General features: G+C 35.1%; 1 protein-coding gene across 1 annotated transcript; it reads right to left on the bottom strand.

The window, feature by feature from the left end:
- Positions 1–8852: 8852 nt before the first annotated feature.
- LOC133299398 (polyadenylate-binding protein-interacting protein 9-like) lies at positions 8853–15477 on the bottom strand. Its single transcript, XM_061498853.1, has 10 exons — positions 14819–15477; positions 13545–13655; positions 13387–13431; positions 11129–11201; positions 10893–11005; positions 10399–10458; positions 10113–10160; positions 9951–10019; positions 9212–9273; positions 8853–9120 (listed from the first exon to the last, which is right to left on the bottom strand). The coding sequence occupies exons 1-10, from the start codon at positions 15077–15079 to the stop codon at positions 9063–9065; spliced, it is 900 nt and encodes a 299-aa protein (XP_061354837.1). The 5' UTR covers positions 15080–15477; the 3' UTR covers positions 8853–9062.
- Positions 15478–18261: the final 2784 nt, after the last annotated feature.

Raw genomic sequence — 18261 nt, 5'->3', positions numbered from 1 at the left:
AGTTCAGTTAGTTGTCTTTTGCAATTTACATACAGGCATGATTTTATTTAATTGATTAATTAAGCAAGTTGGTAATGATAATGACGTCATAATTGAAAAGAAAAAGATATTTCGCAATTTTATTTAAGCGCAGCTTATTACGATAGTATGAAAACATGACCGAATATATACGGGGTGTTACAAATACTTCTCAGACAGAATGCAGAAATTCGTGCATTCTCTGCGTAAGTCCCATTTTAAATGTCCAAACTCGATTTGGAGTCCAATAACTCCATCAACAGATGTTCATTAACATATTTAAGACTTAGATTATCAGTCCTTAACTCAAATGACCAAAGTTTCCCTTTTTAATGGATTAAACAAGCTTAAATCATGAAAATACCAAAAAGGTGATCATGGTATACCTCAAGTGTCTCAAACTCAGAAAATGACACTAACTTGGAGCCTCCAACACAGCTCCAAGGTGCTGACTTTGTAAAGCCACGAAAATGCACTAAAAGCTTGGACCTTTCATCATCAAAATGGCTTCTTGAAGCCTTCAATGGAATGAACAAGGCTCTCAATACCCCAAACCCAAGAGGACAACTTCAAACCTCTACCACAGCAGCCCAAAACTCAGAAATGCTACACCACACTCCCTCACAATGCTCAACAAGTCAGTGTTTACAACTTCAATGAGGAAGAATCAATGAAAAGGTGAGTTCTTGGGGAGTTTCTGTGGAGGAATATGAAGGTGGCAAGGGGAAGAGGGTGGACAGTAGCCAAGACTTAGGAAATTGCACGTAGGCACATCAGTTCTGACCTAGGTTATTGTGCAAAATGAGTATTTATAGTCTCATTAACTCTAACCACACTGTATTAGCATTAATATCTACGCTTAGCATTTTAATCTCAAACTTGAGATTTTGAACCTAGCCATTTTTCTAATATTTTTCATATTTTTATTTTATTTTTTGCAGCACTTTGCCGGTACGCGCTTTTACGTAGCCGGTATCAATTCTGACACCAATTCTCGTTATTTTGACCTGAAACTTGTTATGCTAGTCCTATATATTATTCTAGTGACATATACATACTTTTCATAATTTTTCGAGATACTTCATCGGTACACATTTATACCGTGAGCAGAATCGGTCTCTGCACTTTTCGTCAGAAAAGTGACTTTGAACATTATTAATCACTTACCATAATTATTTAAGCCTTCTCATAATTATTAGGGTCAATTATGAAATTATCTCATTAATCTCATAATTAATTATTTAAATTCATAAATTAACGGTGCAGGTTCTTACACTGGTGGGCATGTAACATCCCGAGCGCTGACGAGGGCGAGGAGTGATCGCCGGTGCGAAAGGGAATGGACAAGGAGCGGCTCCTGACAGGATTCCAGTGGGGAGATTACATGCATGAATGAATCGAATCGACACCCAAAAGAGAGGGATTCCAGAGACTGTGCAGGTATGAGACTGCACAGTTTGGGATAACTTATAAGAATTAATAGGTACTACCTATACTAACAAGATGTATCTGCTTTTCGGTTGCCCGAAACAGAAGAACTCCACAGTTAAGCGTGCTTGACTTGGAGCAATTCTGGGATGGTTGACCTCCTGGGAAGTTTTCTCGGAAAGTGTGCGAGTGAGGAAAAAGCACACTGAAAAGTCTCGTGTTAGTATGTGGGGATAGTCATTGATTCTTGAAGCGGCCGGGCGTTACATCTAGTATCTCTATGCAAACCACTACTACCAATCCTAACATTAGTAGATACCACGCTCTTAGCATAGTTCTCGACTTTTCTCAAGATGGACGTTATATGAAACTTCTCTCCTTCGAAGACCAACTTATTGCTGGCTTGCCAAATGGGCTAGCAGACCACTCCAAACAGCAGCTTCCAATTGAAACCTCATGATGAATAGGACCAATCACTTCCAAGGTTCCAATCCAACCATTCCGCTAGATCAAGCTGGAAGAATACTGTCTGTTTGTTAACCGGCACGATAGTCTCCCACAAGGACTTACTACTACTGCAATCTCTCATGACATAGAGACAATCTTCCATGACCACATCGCTTCTAGAGCAAAGCCCATTGGTAGGCATATGTCGTTCCCTTCTGCGAGCATTGGTAAGGAGGTTGCTTCCTTTAAGGAGCCAAAGGAAAGCACGGATACATTGGGGCCCTTTCCTGTTCCAAACATTCTTCCAGTTGATCGATACATTGACCAGAGATTCCTCAAGAATCGAATGATAGGAAGATTTAATAGAGAAAGTTCCATGCTGGAAATTGGACCAAATAACCTTATCCTCACCATTGCACTCAGAGAGAGGCAAGATATTAGCTATTCTCTGGCAATCCTCCCTAGAAATAAAGTGCTGGAACATCTCCCAGTTCCAGGTACCATCTCCAGGGGAAAATTAGTTGGTCCTCCAGTTCAATTGTTCTTCAGGTATAGGACTCGTAGTATGGCAAAGGAGGTTATCGCACTAGGTAGCCCATTTATCTCTCCAAAATTTGGTCAATTTCCAATCTCCAAGTTGGATTCGGGAACCCTCCATGATCTTCGGCCACACTTTTATCACGCCTTTCCAGACAAAGGAAGCATTTCTAGTGCCATTAACCCGAGGCCATAGGACATCCTCGACCCTATATTTATTCCTAAGGACATGGGCCCATAAGGAATCCCTTCGGGTGATGATTCCATGCCCAATATTCATCAAAGTGGCTTGGTTAAGGGATCTAACTTGACAATGACCAAGACCACCTTTATTCTTGTCTTCTACAAACACGATCCCAAGCTACTGCATAGGCCTTGCGATCATTAACAGAGGATCCCCAAACGAAGTCATGATTTCTTTTGTCAATATCTTGACATACCCGCATAAGAAGGGGAAAAGTAAGCATCGTGTAGAGAGCCATGTCCGAGAGGATAGATTGGGAAAGAGTGTCCCTTCCAGATAAAGAGAGGGACAATCTTTTCCATGAGCTAAGTCTCGTATCCATCCGACTAAGACTGGGAAAACAATGAAGCCTTAACACTGCCATGAACTAAAGGTATACCTCGATATTTTCCCATATATGAGGGAACCCAGAATCCTATGGATTAAGTAATATCTAAGACCCGAGAGTGGTTGATGTTCTTCAAAAAGAAAACTCTCTTGGCCAGAAGTGTAAGAACCTGCACCGTTAAATTAGGAATGTAAGTAATTAAATATGAAATTGTGAAATAATTCCATAATTGGCTTAGAATAATTATGAGAAGACTTGAATTATTATTATAAGGGTTTAATAATGTTGAAAGTCGCTTTTCTGAAGAAAAGTGCAGATATCGATTCTGCCTCACGGTATAAGTGCTTACCGATGAAGTATCCCGAAAAATTATGAAAAGTATCTATATATCACTAGAATAATATCTAGGACTAGTATAACAAGTTTGGAGTCGAAATAATGAGAATTGACGTCAGGACTGATACTGTCTACGTAAAAGCGCGTACCGGCAAAGTGCTACGAAAAATAAAACAAAAATATGACAAATCCTAGAAAAATGGCTAGGTTCAGAATCCAAAGTTTGGGATTAAAATGTTAAGCAGAGCTATTAGTGCTAATACAATGGGATTAAACTTAATCTGTCTATAAATACCAAGTGCCACAAAGACCTAGGTTATTTTATGGCCTCTACGTTAGTTTTTCTGAAACTCAGCTGGTGCCACCCTTCTTTTTCACCAAACCATTTCCTTTTCTCTATAGAAAACCTTTAAGGAACCATCTTTCTACATTGTTCCTTCATCAAAACACTATCACTAGGTGTGAGCTATCCTTGTGAGGGAGAGAGGTTGTTGTGTGCTGAGTGTAGTTACTGAGAGTGGTGGTTTGTGGGCTGAGTTTGTTGTTCTCATTGAGGAAGCCACTTACTTGTCATTGGAGGCTTCAAGAAGCCATTGTGATAGAAAAAGGTCTAAGCTTGTAGTGCATTTTCATGCCCTTGCAAAGTCAGAACCTTGGAGTTGTGTTGAAAGCTCTAAGTCACTCTCTTTTTCTGAGTTTAAGAGTCCTAAGGTAAACATTGATCACCACCTTTGAATATTCATGAGTTTAGCTTGATTAAGCCACTAAAATAGGAAACTTTGAGCATTTGAGTTAAAGGTTGATAAACTGTGCTTAAAACACCTTAATGAATTTCTGCTTATGGAGTTATTTGACTCCCAATCGCATTTGGACCCTTAAAAATGGATTTATGCAGAAAACAGCTCGAGTTTTTGCATTCTGTCTGATAAGTATTCGAATACTTTTCGTGGAGTATTCGAATACTCATCAGCAGGTAGTCAAATACTTTTGAAGGAGTATTAGGATACTTTTTTGGGAAGAAAAGTATTCGGATACCTTAGTGTAAGTATTCGAATATTGAGTGATATTCGAATACTGTTGGGAAAGTATTTGGATAACTTGTCGTATTCGAATACTTAAGTGAAAGTATTCAGATACTTTCTGGAGACTTGGAGTATTCAGATACTCATCGAGGAGTATTCGAATACCTCCTGCAAAAAAAGCCTAAAATCACTTAAAACAAGTTGGAAAGCCTTAAACACTTAGTACAACCTTGGGCTATGAATATTAATGATTGTTTCTGTTATAAACAGACCGTGAGAGTGCTGTTTGTGGACCTTGGCCCGGAGTGGACTCTTGTTGGGATTGGTAGCTTGCAAGGTAAGCTTCCGTGTCCTCGGTTTTGCCATTGTTGGTTTCACCATACCTCATGGAGGGATGGTTTATATGCATGATGTGTTTTCATGTATTGATATTTGAAATGCTATTAAGCTGTTAAGTGCAAGTGCCTTATGATATGTATGTGTTGTTTTACCTAGACGGTAAGCCTGAGTATGTAGCGTCATACAAGATGGTGATTCTGTGGGTGGGTGCAAGTAATGTATTGCACTGATTGTAGGTTGTAGACGTATGTAATTCCTGCATGTTCTCTGGCGAGTAGGATTTTGACACACATGACATGATTATATGCTGCATTGCACTGATTTTGGAACTTATATTATTAAACTGCTTTAGAACTTATATTGCACATGTAAGTGAGCTTGGGGTGGAGAGATCCTTGAAGACCCCTTGTCTTACTGAGATTTCTTTTTAGAGATCTCACCCCACGTTTGGGGCACATTTTCAGATTCAGGTACCTCTGGAGTTGAGACCTCGGGCGACAAGAGGCCGGAGCTGAGCTGACTAATATATGCTTGATGAATTAGTTATCTTATATGATCATGTCTGATTCTTCTACTATGACTATTGTATTTGAGACTTGATGATTGTGCTGTTTATTTAGAGAGCATGGTGATTGTCCATGCCACGTTGACTTGACTATGTTTATTTAAATTTGAGTTGTATAATTGTATCAGGATATTGTCCGATCTACGTGTTGTAGTTCCGTGACTAGATACACACTTAATTATATTATGAGGTTATTCAGTGTAGTTAGCTTTTGTTGCAATTTACATACAGGCAATGTTTTGAAAAAATGATTAAGTAATCAACTTGGTTAATAATAATGACATCATAATTGAAAAGGAAAAAAGTTAATTTCCGCATTTTAATTAAGCGCAGCTTAATACAATGACATGATAACAAATCGGATATACACGGGGTGTTACAAGAAGCACAGCAGAAACAATCCAGAATTTTGGAGATAAGTTGAGCTTGCTCCTTGGTAGCTTCTGCGAAGAGCAGCAAGTCGTCGACAAAGAAGATATGGGAGATTAGAGGACCATTTCTCCTCAGCACCACTGGTTTCCACATCTTTCTTTCGGTAGCTTCGTTGATGATATGGGTACGCCTCTCAATGCGTAGGACAAATAGCTAAGGAGATAGTGGATCCCCTTACCTGATACAATTGGTTGGCTGAAAGTCACTAATGGCTCTTCCATTCAATAAAATGTTCATTGAGCTGGTAGAGACAAACACCATGATAAATTCTATGGCCTTAGAAGGAAACCCAACTTCGAAGAGAGTATGGTGAAGATAACTCCAGTTCACATGGTCATAAGCTTTTCTCTAAATCGACCTTAATTGCCATCCGAGCTCTCATGCCTTTCTTGATGCGGATTGAATGGAAGATTTCTTGGACAATAACTATATTCAGAGCTATTCCTATCTTTGATGAAACTACACTTGTTGGGGAGAACCAGAGAGATCATATGAGGTTTCAAACGATTAGTTATAATCTTGGTCACCACTTTTTAGATGACGTTGCAGAGATTATGGGTTTAAAGTTTTTCATCAAAGCTAGGTTTTCTACCTTAGGAATGAGGCATAAGTAGGTCTGGTTAATAGACCTAATTTTCTCAAGGTCAACAAAAATGTCTCGAATCAAGGAACACACGGAAGCTTCGACTTTATGCCATTGATTTTGGAAGAAAATTGCTTAGAGGCCATCAGGGCCTGGGGATTTGTAGGGGTGTAAGGCAAAAAACATGCCACGAATCTCCTTAGCAATAGGCAAAGTACCTAGCCGAAGGAATGAAATCTTGTTAATTTTCGAAAAACTCTTAATCATGGGAATCGAGAAGCTGGGAACAAAACCGTTAGTGTAGAGCTTTTCGAAGAAATACACAACCATATCTTTTAACCTCTCGGTCTGATTCCCAATTGCCAATGTCATCTTGAAGGGACACAATTCTATTAGCCCTGCGTCTAATAACTGTTGTTGCATGACAGAACCCTGTACTTTTGTCCCCAAACTGAAGCCAATTGCATCTGGAACGTTGATACCAATTACGATCTTCTTGCAAGTAAACCTGCGACTGAGCTCTTCCTCCACACCTTGAAGTCTAGCATGAATTCTATGTTTGTTTTTCAAGTGAACACTGAATGTGTTGTTATGCCACTTAGAAGCAGCCTCTTGAAATGCATCACAAGCTGAAATCCAGTGGGTTGAATTGTCCCAACAGCTGTTGACCACCTCACCAAAGTTGTCACAGGTTAGCCAAGATGCAAGGAAACGAAAAGGCTTCCTAGTTCAGGTGTTGGGAAGAGTCTGGAAGTCTTTAACCAAAATTGGGCTAAGAATGACACGTTAAGCCAAAAATCCTTCCAAGGGACTCTTCTCGTCAACAGGCTAAACGACAAATCATAATAAATGAAGTAAACATGTTTATAAAAGCTTAAGGTATTAGATCTTTTGTACTTTGGTCCATGTGTGATTAATATGAAACTCCCCACTCACATTTGTGATTAATATGAAACTCCCCACTCACATTTGAATTTCATTTTCACCAGTTGGGGTGTAAATGGGCTAGGCCGGTCTACAGGGGGCCTACGACTTAACCTATATTAGGCCAAATTTAGCCTATTACAAATAGTAAAACAGAATAGGCCTAGGCTTTTAAAAAATAGATCATATGCTTTTTTTGTATATATCGGGCCTATAAGCTTACAGGTCGGCCTATATCATATTATTTATTTTAAATAAAATACATAAAATTATTATTTTAATAATTTTGAATAATAAAATAATATTATTTTAGTTATTATTTTAATTAGACTTAAACAGGCTAACAGATCTAGACAAATGTTTTTATTTTTTAAATATAGGTCATGTCAGACTTATAATTTGGGGCCTACATAGGCTAATAGGTCAGGTCAGGTCAGATCCAATATTTTTTACACAAGCCTAATCTATTTAAGTCAAAGCCTAACCTAGCCTAACCTATTTACACCCCTATCGACTAGTGTTGTCTCCAACACACAATTCACTTGTGTAATGCAACAATGTGTAGTATAGTGTTAGCTAATGCACTGATTAAGTAGATCAAAAAGGATTTAGATGCTCAGGCCACTTTAAAGAAAACAAGTGGCATTGATGACCATTAGTGCTAAACTTAACGGTTTAATATTTTATAAGATAGAGGTTATTATAATGGACTTGAGAAAGTATATTATCTTAGTTTTTTCATCAACCATTACCACATCATTTTATTTTAATGTGTATCCCCCTTTCAAATCCAAAACTAAATTTTCTCTTACACTAATAAGTAAACCAATACTTACTATTATACATGAGACCCAGCAAAATAACCTGGTTAAGATTAAGAGAGGACTCGGGTTTATTTAGTAGCAACATGCCAGCATCAATAAAAATTTGCAAAATAACCCTTTTTATTTACAGATTAATTACAAAAATTCAAAAACATCAGTACAAGAACCTTTACCATCACATGTTTTCATATCTATTGACTATTTTTGGAATACAGCTCATTTATCTTTTACGTTTATAAAAAGCATCAAGAGATTAGAATCAATTCCAGCATCATAAAGATTGATGCTTAACATCTTACAAAATTGATAAAAGCTGTTATATGTTCAGATATTTATGCACGTTCTATAGGGAACCTTTCCTCTGTCCACTCTTCTGCTCAATACGTCGCAAGCAAACATACAATAGTTCTAAAACCAGCATTTCCACTGGTCCAGTCAAATCTCCATAGATTTATGTACCTTTATTCTCAATAATGAGTAGAGATTCTACCCAATCATAAGTTCTGTTATCGTACATGCTTACTATCAATTATTTTTTATGATTAGCACAAAGAATCACAGACTAAGATGTGGCTGCAGCACAACCACATTCTATAATAACGAATCTTTCTCATTCTTATCACCCTTTTCATGTTTCAACTTGTAACTAGCTTTTCCAATTCGAGGTGACTGACTAGAACGAATAACTACCCTATTTAGATGCTAACATACTGAAATTAACACCAATATATGACTTAAGGGTGTTAAAGATTCAAGCTAATTAATTATAGCATGATAAGTGCTCGCTCCAAATAAAGAAATAACTGAAACAAGACCACTTCAATGTAAACAAGGTTAAATGTTTTAAGATCAAGACTGGTGGTCGCTGGAAAGTTTAATTACCAAAACATTATAGGCTCTGGCAATAAAAAGTAACTGCTGTGACAGAAAAAGATGGAAATACTGAAACAAAGGGAGTTTCACTGCCCCTTCTACACAAGTCTCAACTGGAAAGTTGACCAAATATAATCTGACGTATTGGACCATGTTGATCAGTTAACGTGATGTTGGACGAGTGACCCTTGGCCTCACTGGAGTCTTTGAAGGACTTACCCTACAGAATGAGAAGGAAATTCAAACATTATCAAACTAACTTTAGTTGAAACTTGCATAACAAAAACTGTCCTCCAGTAAAGGCACCAAACCTGATAGGCTGGGTTCCCAAGGGCATCCCACTACAATTTAGTGCAATAATTGCACTTTCAGCCTACTCAAGAAGAAAGATATAGCCAGTCAAGATAGTGGTTCCTTTTGTGCAAGTTAACATAATAATAATACACCTCACTTAAAGTAAAACAATAAGCAATGTTTTACAAAGTAGAAAACTAAATTCTTAGTAATTGCTTATGTTTGAAAGAGCTAATTTCTTGAACATTTTTTTTTTTTTTTACAAATTACTACTAAAAGTGTAAACGAAAGTTTGGCAGATTCATGACCATTACATTGGTTGGATATAAATTACCCTATCACTTGAGCAGAGGGGAGTAAGAAGTAAATTAACAAATCAATGACTCAATAAATGTCAATACAAAATAGATAAAGTAAATGCACTTTGCGAGAACTTTTAACACTAATGCTGGTGCATATCTTGAAAGGAAATACCCAGCGGAAAGACAATGGGGCTCAAAATGCCTAGGCGTATTACTAGAGATATATTTTTTTAAAAAAAAAATACCTCCGATGATTCATTTTCATTCCAATATTAAAGAAAAATGATAAAGACAAAAATCCTTCAATAGTTATAGTTGCCAAGAAGAACAAAAGCAAATAGATGCATATAGAATCCATAAGACAATCAAGATATGCCGAAAAAGTTATTCATATGAATTATGAAAGTGTACGCAGCCAATTAATAGAGCATTGACTGGTTTACTTAAGACTTACCATAGCAAATTCCACAAAAGCAATTCGAGTTGAATGCACATGGTCCCCTAAAAGCCTCAAGCGCAGAACCTGTAAAATAGAAAGGAAACATCAACCACCATTTAACTTCTCAAATAAATATGTTCTAGCAAATAGCATGAAACAATTATTTTCTGGTCTGACCTCACCACAAGCTGATTCAAAAAAGTTCTTCACCTCAGCTTGAGAAACCTACACTCAGATATTTGAGAAAAAATTTAACAATGCGTCAAGAGATTTAACTCCAATATCTATCTATGGCAATCATTGATGCATTATGTCATAAATTATAATTATCCTAGTAAACACATTAAAAATGGCTAATTAAGTCATAGTGATTACTTATTAATCACTCTTTGAATTTTGTTAACCAATTGATTGGTTAATTATTCCTAAACTGAAAATAGTTTAACCAAAAAGGGCGAAATACCTTTTTATCAATATTTGTACAATAGACAGTACGGGTACACATTTCCCGCTCATCATCCGACTGCAAGTTACAAAAGAAAAAGAACAAATTAATAAAGTAGAGAATTTGAAACATCACTTACCTCTCAAATAGCACATACACAATGCACAGCACAATTATCAATAAGTAAAGCCGGTTTTTTGTTTTGAGCAAATCTTCATTTAAAAGAGAAAAATAAAACTAAAAAGGAAGACTAGAAGATAAAAGAAATCATGCTCCAAAACAAAACAGAGATGGCAAACATGAAATGTTCAAATCTACTCCTTTCAACAATGCCGAACAACTGTAGGTGTAATGTAACCCTTCAGAAAGGCCCTCAGCTAAACACCAAAGATCAGTCAAATTAACTCTCTTATCGCATGGCAAAAGGGTTAAGCTATGACTTTAAAAAAACTCTCCTTTTCTTTTCAATCCAAATGTAGCTAAGTAGAGAAAGGATCAGAAAGTATTCATACCCTAGGGAGGAATGTAGGATTCACAGGAAGGATAGCAGTTTTTGAAGGAAGGACCCTGACTGGATAGTATCCAAGCACAGTACCACCAAGGTTTAAAGCTGCCCTTGCACCATCTGTTGAAACAAATTCCATGAAAAATGAATGATATGGGTTGAAGAAATAATAGTTTGTGTGTGTGCCCACATGTCTTTTGGGGGAAGTTGAAAGAGAGTTGGATTTGCAGTTAAAAAACTTACGTTCATCTGCAAACTCGACAAAAGCAAAACGAAGAACTGAATGTGGATCACCACAAATTCGGCAATCAATTACCTTCAATTCAAATGATGCAATAAATGTCATAATTACTTAATCAGGGTGATAGTTAAAATAAAAAGATTTAACTTTTCAGATTTAAATCCTAGACACTCAGCAAGAGGAGAGATATTACTGTACCACAAAATGCATCAGATATTAGGTCAGGAATTACATTCAGATTTCTTATAAATTCTTCCAATTGACTACTTCTGTTAGTGAAGACCATTGATTTGTCAAACAAAAAAGACGATTTACAATTAAAAATTAAAAGGTTGTACGCTAGTCAATATACAAGAAAGATGGAACCCATTCCACTGATGATCAAAGTAAAATCTACTTAACTAAAACCACCACCAAGCCTTATCCACTAGGTGGTGTCAAACATAGTTGTCAATAAATGCTCAAAAATGAAAAATTACCCCAGATTAAAGAAAAGTCATCATTAATAATCAAAAGTCATAGTCTAGACATACAATTACCATCAATCTAAAGGCATAATTAATAAGTCAATAATACAAAAAAAAAAAAAAAAAAAGAGACTGAGGCTGAAACAGAGGCTGAGGTGCTCTGTTGGGCTTGTTGTAACTGAGATGATGCCGTGGCTACACCATAAAGAGGCTGGAATTAATAATCAACAGCAAGAAGCGACAGAACAGAGGATGTGTCTCGGCAAAAGAAACACAAGATGGAATCATGGAAGACATTGCAGCAAAAAAAATAAAAATAAAGAGAAGTAAACTTGCGAGTATGAACTATGAACAGGGTCTGAAAGAAGAAGTAGACTCAACAGAGGTTTAGGAGCTGCTAGAAAACATGTTGGAGCTGCCCAAAAACATGTCGGATTACTGGAAAAGCAAGAGCTTCACCAGAAAATGCCTCTCAATGAAGCAACTTAATCCATCATTCTTCAAAGAATGATGGTTTTTGAACACTATTTTCATACAAATGGGGGCAAAAGTATGGAATTTCAAAAATCACCTTAAAATCTGAAGGGCAGTCAGACAAAATGGGGTCAAAACAGGGATTTAATTGTCTGTCAACCATAGTAACATGACAACCATGGTTTGTCCACTACCTGCCCTCGTTTCAGGCCGCTCTCATCACTGCAAAAAAAACGCGACGCAACGCTACTTTTGTCGCGGCCAGGCCATGCGATGCCACTATAGCATCATTATAGCACGCTATAACTACTCTAATGTGGATCATCAAAACCAATGGGCTCTATCAAAGACCAAAGTTTTCTTCAGTCTACCTCTACTTTTAATCGGACTATCTTCCATGTGATGGAATTCTAATTAACAAAAAAAAAATATATGAGGACAAACTTAAAGGAATCATGCTCAGATTAAGAAGGTTAATGAAAGCAATAAATAACTAAGATTCCTTCAGATGATAGCAATAAATAATTAAGGATTGAGATTTATAGCTCATATGATAAATTAATTATATATAATATATATATATATATATTCAGTGAATGTACATCTGTACCATTTACTGCAGCTAATTTCACATATAAATTTGATTTCTAGATCCTTATGTTAGCCAATGAAATATTTTCCAAATACAACCAGATATGTATCGAAAAGGTATAAACTTCATATCAGTTCTATGATCCTTCTATATAAGGTTCAGAAGAATTCAATGAGTTTAAATCAGAAACATTTTAAGCAGCATCCAAAATCTCAAAACTAACCCAGATTAGCATACTCAAGAATAAGCATATATCAAAACACGAGAAAGAAAGAAAGGAATGCTTTGCATAGCTGACGGAAGAAAACAATAGTGATAATCATGTATAAAATGGAGTGAACAGTTCATTTCAAGTAATGGGTCTCAGCCATGCTGCATTAAGAGGCATAAAGCCAACTGTGTGATAGAAAGAGCCGCAATTCCACAAAACCAAAGTATCAGAATAGGGACATTTTAGCCATGCTTAGCATATGGAACAAGTGGAAGGGGGGAACATAATCCAGCAACATAGGATTTGCAACGCTTAAAAATAAATGTTAATAAAGCTAGGTGATTAACCACAGAAAAGATAATAGTGACAATCATAGAACAAAACTTTCCAGAAGCAATTGAAATACTGCAATCAAATACCCTAGTTTAAAATTATTAAGCAATGTAATAATATCCACCTAATTGATAAAAAAAAAAAAAAGACTAACCATGCTATCAATCAAGACTCATAACTTACTTGTCCACAAGTGCTGAATAAGGCTGCAAGCCGCTCCTCAGTAACCTACACCAAGACAAAAGACTGCTTATATAATGGTGTTTTCAATGATCCGAATAGAACACTAAGCAAACTACATCAAGATAAAATTTTATTCAAGCCATTCTCACTTCACATACATGCTGATCAATATCAGAAACATATACTGTTCTCCTAATGCTATCTTCTCTCTGAGCCTTAAGTGTTTTTCCATTCAACCTTCTCCTCCCCTGGTTAAAATTATTTCTTCTCTGCAAGATGACAAAAGCACAAAATTTCAGTATGCACGAAAAAAGAATGATGATGTCATGATTACCTTGTAAAATGCTACCTCAATGATATCAGCATTATCATTTAAACAGAAACTGCAATCTTCATATAACATAGTTATAGGCCCATCAATGCAATCATGCAATATGAGGAAAGATATTCTAAACTGTAAAGTAAAATGAAAAGAGAAAAACAAATGTTTTCCCACGAAAACAAAATAATCACAAATGCAATGATGGTTTTATATTAAGCTTGCCATTACTGTTGTGTTGCAATTACCAAAATTGTAGGTAAATGCTAGTTATGGTCGCGAAGACATCCCAAACTGCAATATTGCAGCAGCAATTGCCATTGCAAACTGTAAATTTAAACCAGGAATTCAAAATGCATAATAAAACAAAAACAACTCCCCATGAAACCCCGACGTGCCAAGATAAGGATGAGAAAAGCCTTGTACACAACATTACCCATGCATTTTTTGCAAATACGTCATTTCCTGTTCGTACAATCACAAAAGAGCAGCTTTACCACTACTCCATGCTCGTCTTCTCTCATGAATTTAATACACATAAATTACAAAATTATAACATGGAAAAACAAAATCCATATAGGACGCAAATAACTATGATCAAATACCAGCGACTCAATCAATTCATGCCAATTTACAATTTAAAGACCAAAAAATTGTCACTTCATTGAGTACTTGGATAGTTGGATAATATATTCTAAGGCTAGATTTACATTCTGCTATGATGCCCTTTCTTTCAGATGGTGCAGTTGGATTTTTCCATATGTGTCTTTTATTTTTATTTTTATTTTTTCTAGGTCCGCATTTCTTGATGCTTGGTTTCCCTTACACATTCTTTCTCCGGATTGAATAAAATTTCTATGTTTACCACCATTACAAGAAGAAGAAAAAACTGAGGCAGAAATTTTCATGTCAAGTAATAAATTTTTGCACGAAAAATTCATAAATATAAATATCAAGAGAAGATGCAACACACAAAAGTCCCTACTTTCCCTGCATTACAAGCACAATCAAGCTGAGTAAGGAAGAACTAAGCAAAACCCATCACTAAAAACTAGCAGAAAAAAAATCAAGAAAGCTATCTAAATGAGAGATCAAGGGGAAAAACAATCATACCCTTCGATTGTTTGGGAAATTGTCATCAGCTGTGGGCTTAGTGTTGACCAGAAAATTAGTGGGTGAGAACTGATTATAGCCCAGATGGCGATGAAGATGATCATGATGATTGGGAGAATATGTTGCAGGAAAAAACTCCTTCGCCAAAGGATTCAACTTTGTGAACATATCAACCAGCTTCTGCACACTGAATTCAGATTCTTGCTTTGGTTTTGAGTCCATTTTGTTGGCATCAGCGGAAATCTCAGCAACCGCAGCCATGGAAATCAAAGCCACCCCTCAAAAAAACCTCAACAATTTGCAATACTTAAACTCCTAAAAAAAAAAAAAAGATATTTTGAGACCAAAAAGGAAATTCAAGGAATCCAAGAGATTCTCTTGTTCCTCAGCACCCCAGAAAAAAAAAATGCAAAATTTGTAGAAGAAAAATGTGATCAGATATTTTTAAGAGTACCCCATTTCAGAAAAATGGATATGAACAAAAGTACATTTAATCAATGCTCAGAAATTGCTTTTTTACAAAAATAAAAATAAAATGCGTAGACCCAGAAATGGTAACAAAGTGAATAGGGTTTTGGAATGAATCATTAGACAAGAGGAGCGAGAGACACAGAGAGAGAGAGAGAGTAGAGGCAGTGTTTGGAATAGCAAAGGCTTTGGCTTTAGCTACTCTCTTGCCTCTTCCTTGTGTTGAGTGGTTTTTTATTTTTATTTTTTAATTAAATGCTTGTTTGCATAGTACTCGTATTGTATTATTAATGTGTGTTTTATTTTTAAAAAAAATTATTCTCATGTGGAGAGTAATTCTCTTTTTTATATATTCATTGATATTTGTGTAATTTAATTTTTTTTTATAAATAAATGGATCTTACCTATAATTATATTTATGGTAAGAGAGAATTACTTTTCTATAATATAAGATTAATAAAAATCTTAATAAAAAGAGTGTAAGTTGTTTTAGTAAGTAGATTTAGATTCATTTAATGTTAAAATTTATGTATATGGAAATAATATTATAAAAGTACATTTTTCTTTTAACATATGACACTTTAAAGAAAAAGTGGGGACCGGAATATAAATGTGGGCAAAATATTAATAGGGAATGGATTCTATCATAAATAATATGATTTATATAAGATGATCTTGATTATTTTTAAATAAATTAATGGTGATGAAAAGCGAAAGAAAAAAGTAATAGGATAAAGAGTAAAACTAGGTTAATTCATAATTTATAAAATATAAAATGATTCACTTTTCCTTATCAAATAATTTAAATTTTTTTTATAATTAAATATTTAACATGATATCAAAGTGTCACTTTTATAAGTTCAATGAACTTTTGTATAAAAAAGAACTTGTGGGGTGTTGAAAATATAATATAAAATAAAAAATTGTTTATTGATATTCACCTAATAATTTATATTTTTGGAATAATAAATTAATGAAATGATATAATAAAATGTAGGGGAATCTTTTTTCATTTTACAGAAAAAAGATAATTATTTCAGAAAATACATTATTTGGTGGTCCCGATCCCATCATAAATTTTTTTCTCTCTTTATTGTTCTCTCTCTTCTCTTTTCAATGTGTTTATGTAAGAAATTATTTTTTTCTCTCAGTTGCATAAAAAAAACAATCTCCTAAAATGTTTCCCAAAATAATATGTCCGTTGGTGTGTATAAGTGTTTTTTTTTTTTTTGTTTTTTTGTTTTAATGAAACTCAAGAGAGAGAGAGTGTTAGAAAGAGGATGCTAATGCTCAATGTAGTAAAGCTGACGATGACTCAATGTTAATATTAAAAAAGAGAGAAGTTCCTTTCTGATTTTCTGCGTTCCAGTTGATTGGTTACGTCACTCTAGCCACCACTTATGTAATGGTTTTGAATTTGTTGAGATTCTCAATTTTATTTTATCCCTTTTTAGCCAATTTTTTTCATGTATAATTAATTATTGGCTTTTGGAAAAAATTATGAGAAGGTTTTTCACTTTCTTTATTTTTTTAGTCATTACACTTTTACTTTTTCTATTCCTAAATATTTGATTTTAAATGGGGTATGTAAGAAGAGTTTAGGCTGTTTAGCATCCTTAATTTTGTTCTAAGGCACAGATATCAAGAAGGGTGGGGCCAAGTGGGGTAAGGGTTTGTTGTCCTTATGTGTAGATTTTAGTGCACATGTTGATTTTGTCACCATCCACATATTAAAACTGGAGTACTCTTTGCTTATTTGCGATTTGAATTTTCCTAGGTGAAAAAAATAATTATATGATTATATTATTTGATTATAATTATTTTTTAAAAAATTATATATATTTTTCTTTTATCTTAGAATCAATAAGTAAAAATATTTAATTGTGATAAAAAAATCCTAATCCGATTATTTGCAATGTCAATGATTTTAAAGCTATAGATTTTACTCATTTATTCAATTTTTTTTGTAAAAAATTTATTTATTTTAATATCATATATACAAAAATTTTAAGAAAAAATCATACCTTTTTAATTGTTACAATTTTTAAATGTAAAAAATCGCATTAATACATTTATTCATTAATTTATAGATAAATCAACATTTGAATATATTAACGCCAATTTTTTAATTATTACGTTATTTTTCTTTTGTTTTTCTCTCGTAAGCCCAATATCATATTTGAAAGTTGGAAATGGCCTTGAAGACCGATGCATGCTGGAGGGAAAAACAAAACTTTTTCATTGCGGAACACACATGCATTCAAGATCATGCTTTAGTAAAGCATGATGTTACCTTGTTCGTGAAAACTCGTGATGATCAAGGTAGGTCTGAAGGGTTCAGACCCTCTAACGTTGATCCACACCACCCACTGCGTCTAGGAGCAAGAACTCCTTCTTGTGAAACCGCCAAGTGATCACTACAATGAGGCTTGCTAAGCGCACACTGTGTGAAGAGAAAGGCTAGGTAAGGGTGTTTGAAAGAGTGAAGCTTTCAATGTGAAATCTTCACAAAAGTGGCGCAGGAGAGGAGAAGAGAATGGCTTGGTTGGTTTTCTAAAAGCCCTAGAAGGAACATATATATATAGAGGCGCACTAGAGGAGCCTATTTGTTGAAAACAAATCAGATTTTTTAATCAATAAAAATCCTTTCCAAAAGGGCGCTCCATCAAAGAGAGAGAGAATAGGATTTGTTGCAAATCAAATCTCATCAAATCTTACCAACAACTTCCTATCATATCTTTATGATATATTAGGTTCAAAACCTAATCAAATATCTGATCATAAATCATCGTATAATCAGTTATATGGTGCGCCCCATATAGCCTAAATAATGACCAGATACATTTGAGTAGTTGCATTCAAACTTGAATCAAATCACTCAAATATTCTCCCAACAGATCATATTTTCTGGAGCTGACTCTGATGACTAACCAACAGCCAAATCAGCACCCCAAATCTGGCTTTTTCACCCTTTT

Source organism: Gastrolobium bilobum, unplaced genomic scaffold (genome assembly GCF_033153095.1).
Source record: "Gastrolobium bilobum isolate Gb01-03AN ecotype WA unplaced genomic scaffold, APGP_CSIRO_Gbil_v1 utg51235, whole genome shotgun sequence".
NCBI classification, from domain to species: Eukaryota; Viridiplantae; Streptophyta; class Magnoliopsida; order Fabales; family Fabaceae; genus Gastrolobium; species Gastrolobium bilobum.
The sequence above is the reverse complement of the archived record's forward strand: the minus strand, read 5'-3'. Positions and strand labels throughout refer to the sequence as shown.

What these genes read in the sequence shown, in the direction of transcription:
- LOC133299398 (XM_061498853.1), bottom strand. Translation starts at nt 15,079, where the DNA reads ATGGCTGCGGTTGCTGAGATTTCCGCTGATGCCAACAAAATGGACTCA. An exon ending in TGTCGAGTTTGCAGATGAAC is followed by an intron (nt 11,006 to 11,128) that starts GTAAGTTTTTTA and finishes TTGTTTCAACAG; the next exon opens with ATGGTGCAAGGGCAGCTTTA. An exon ending in ATCCTACATTCCTCCCTAGG is followed by an intron (nt 10,459 to 10,892) that starts GTATGAATACTT and finishes TGTAACTTGCAG; the next exon opens with TCGGATGATGAGCGGGAAAT.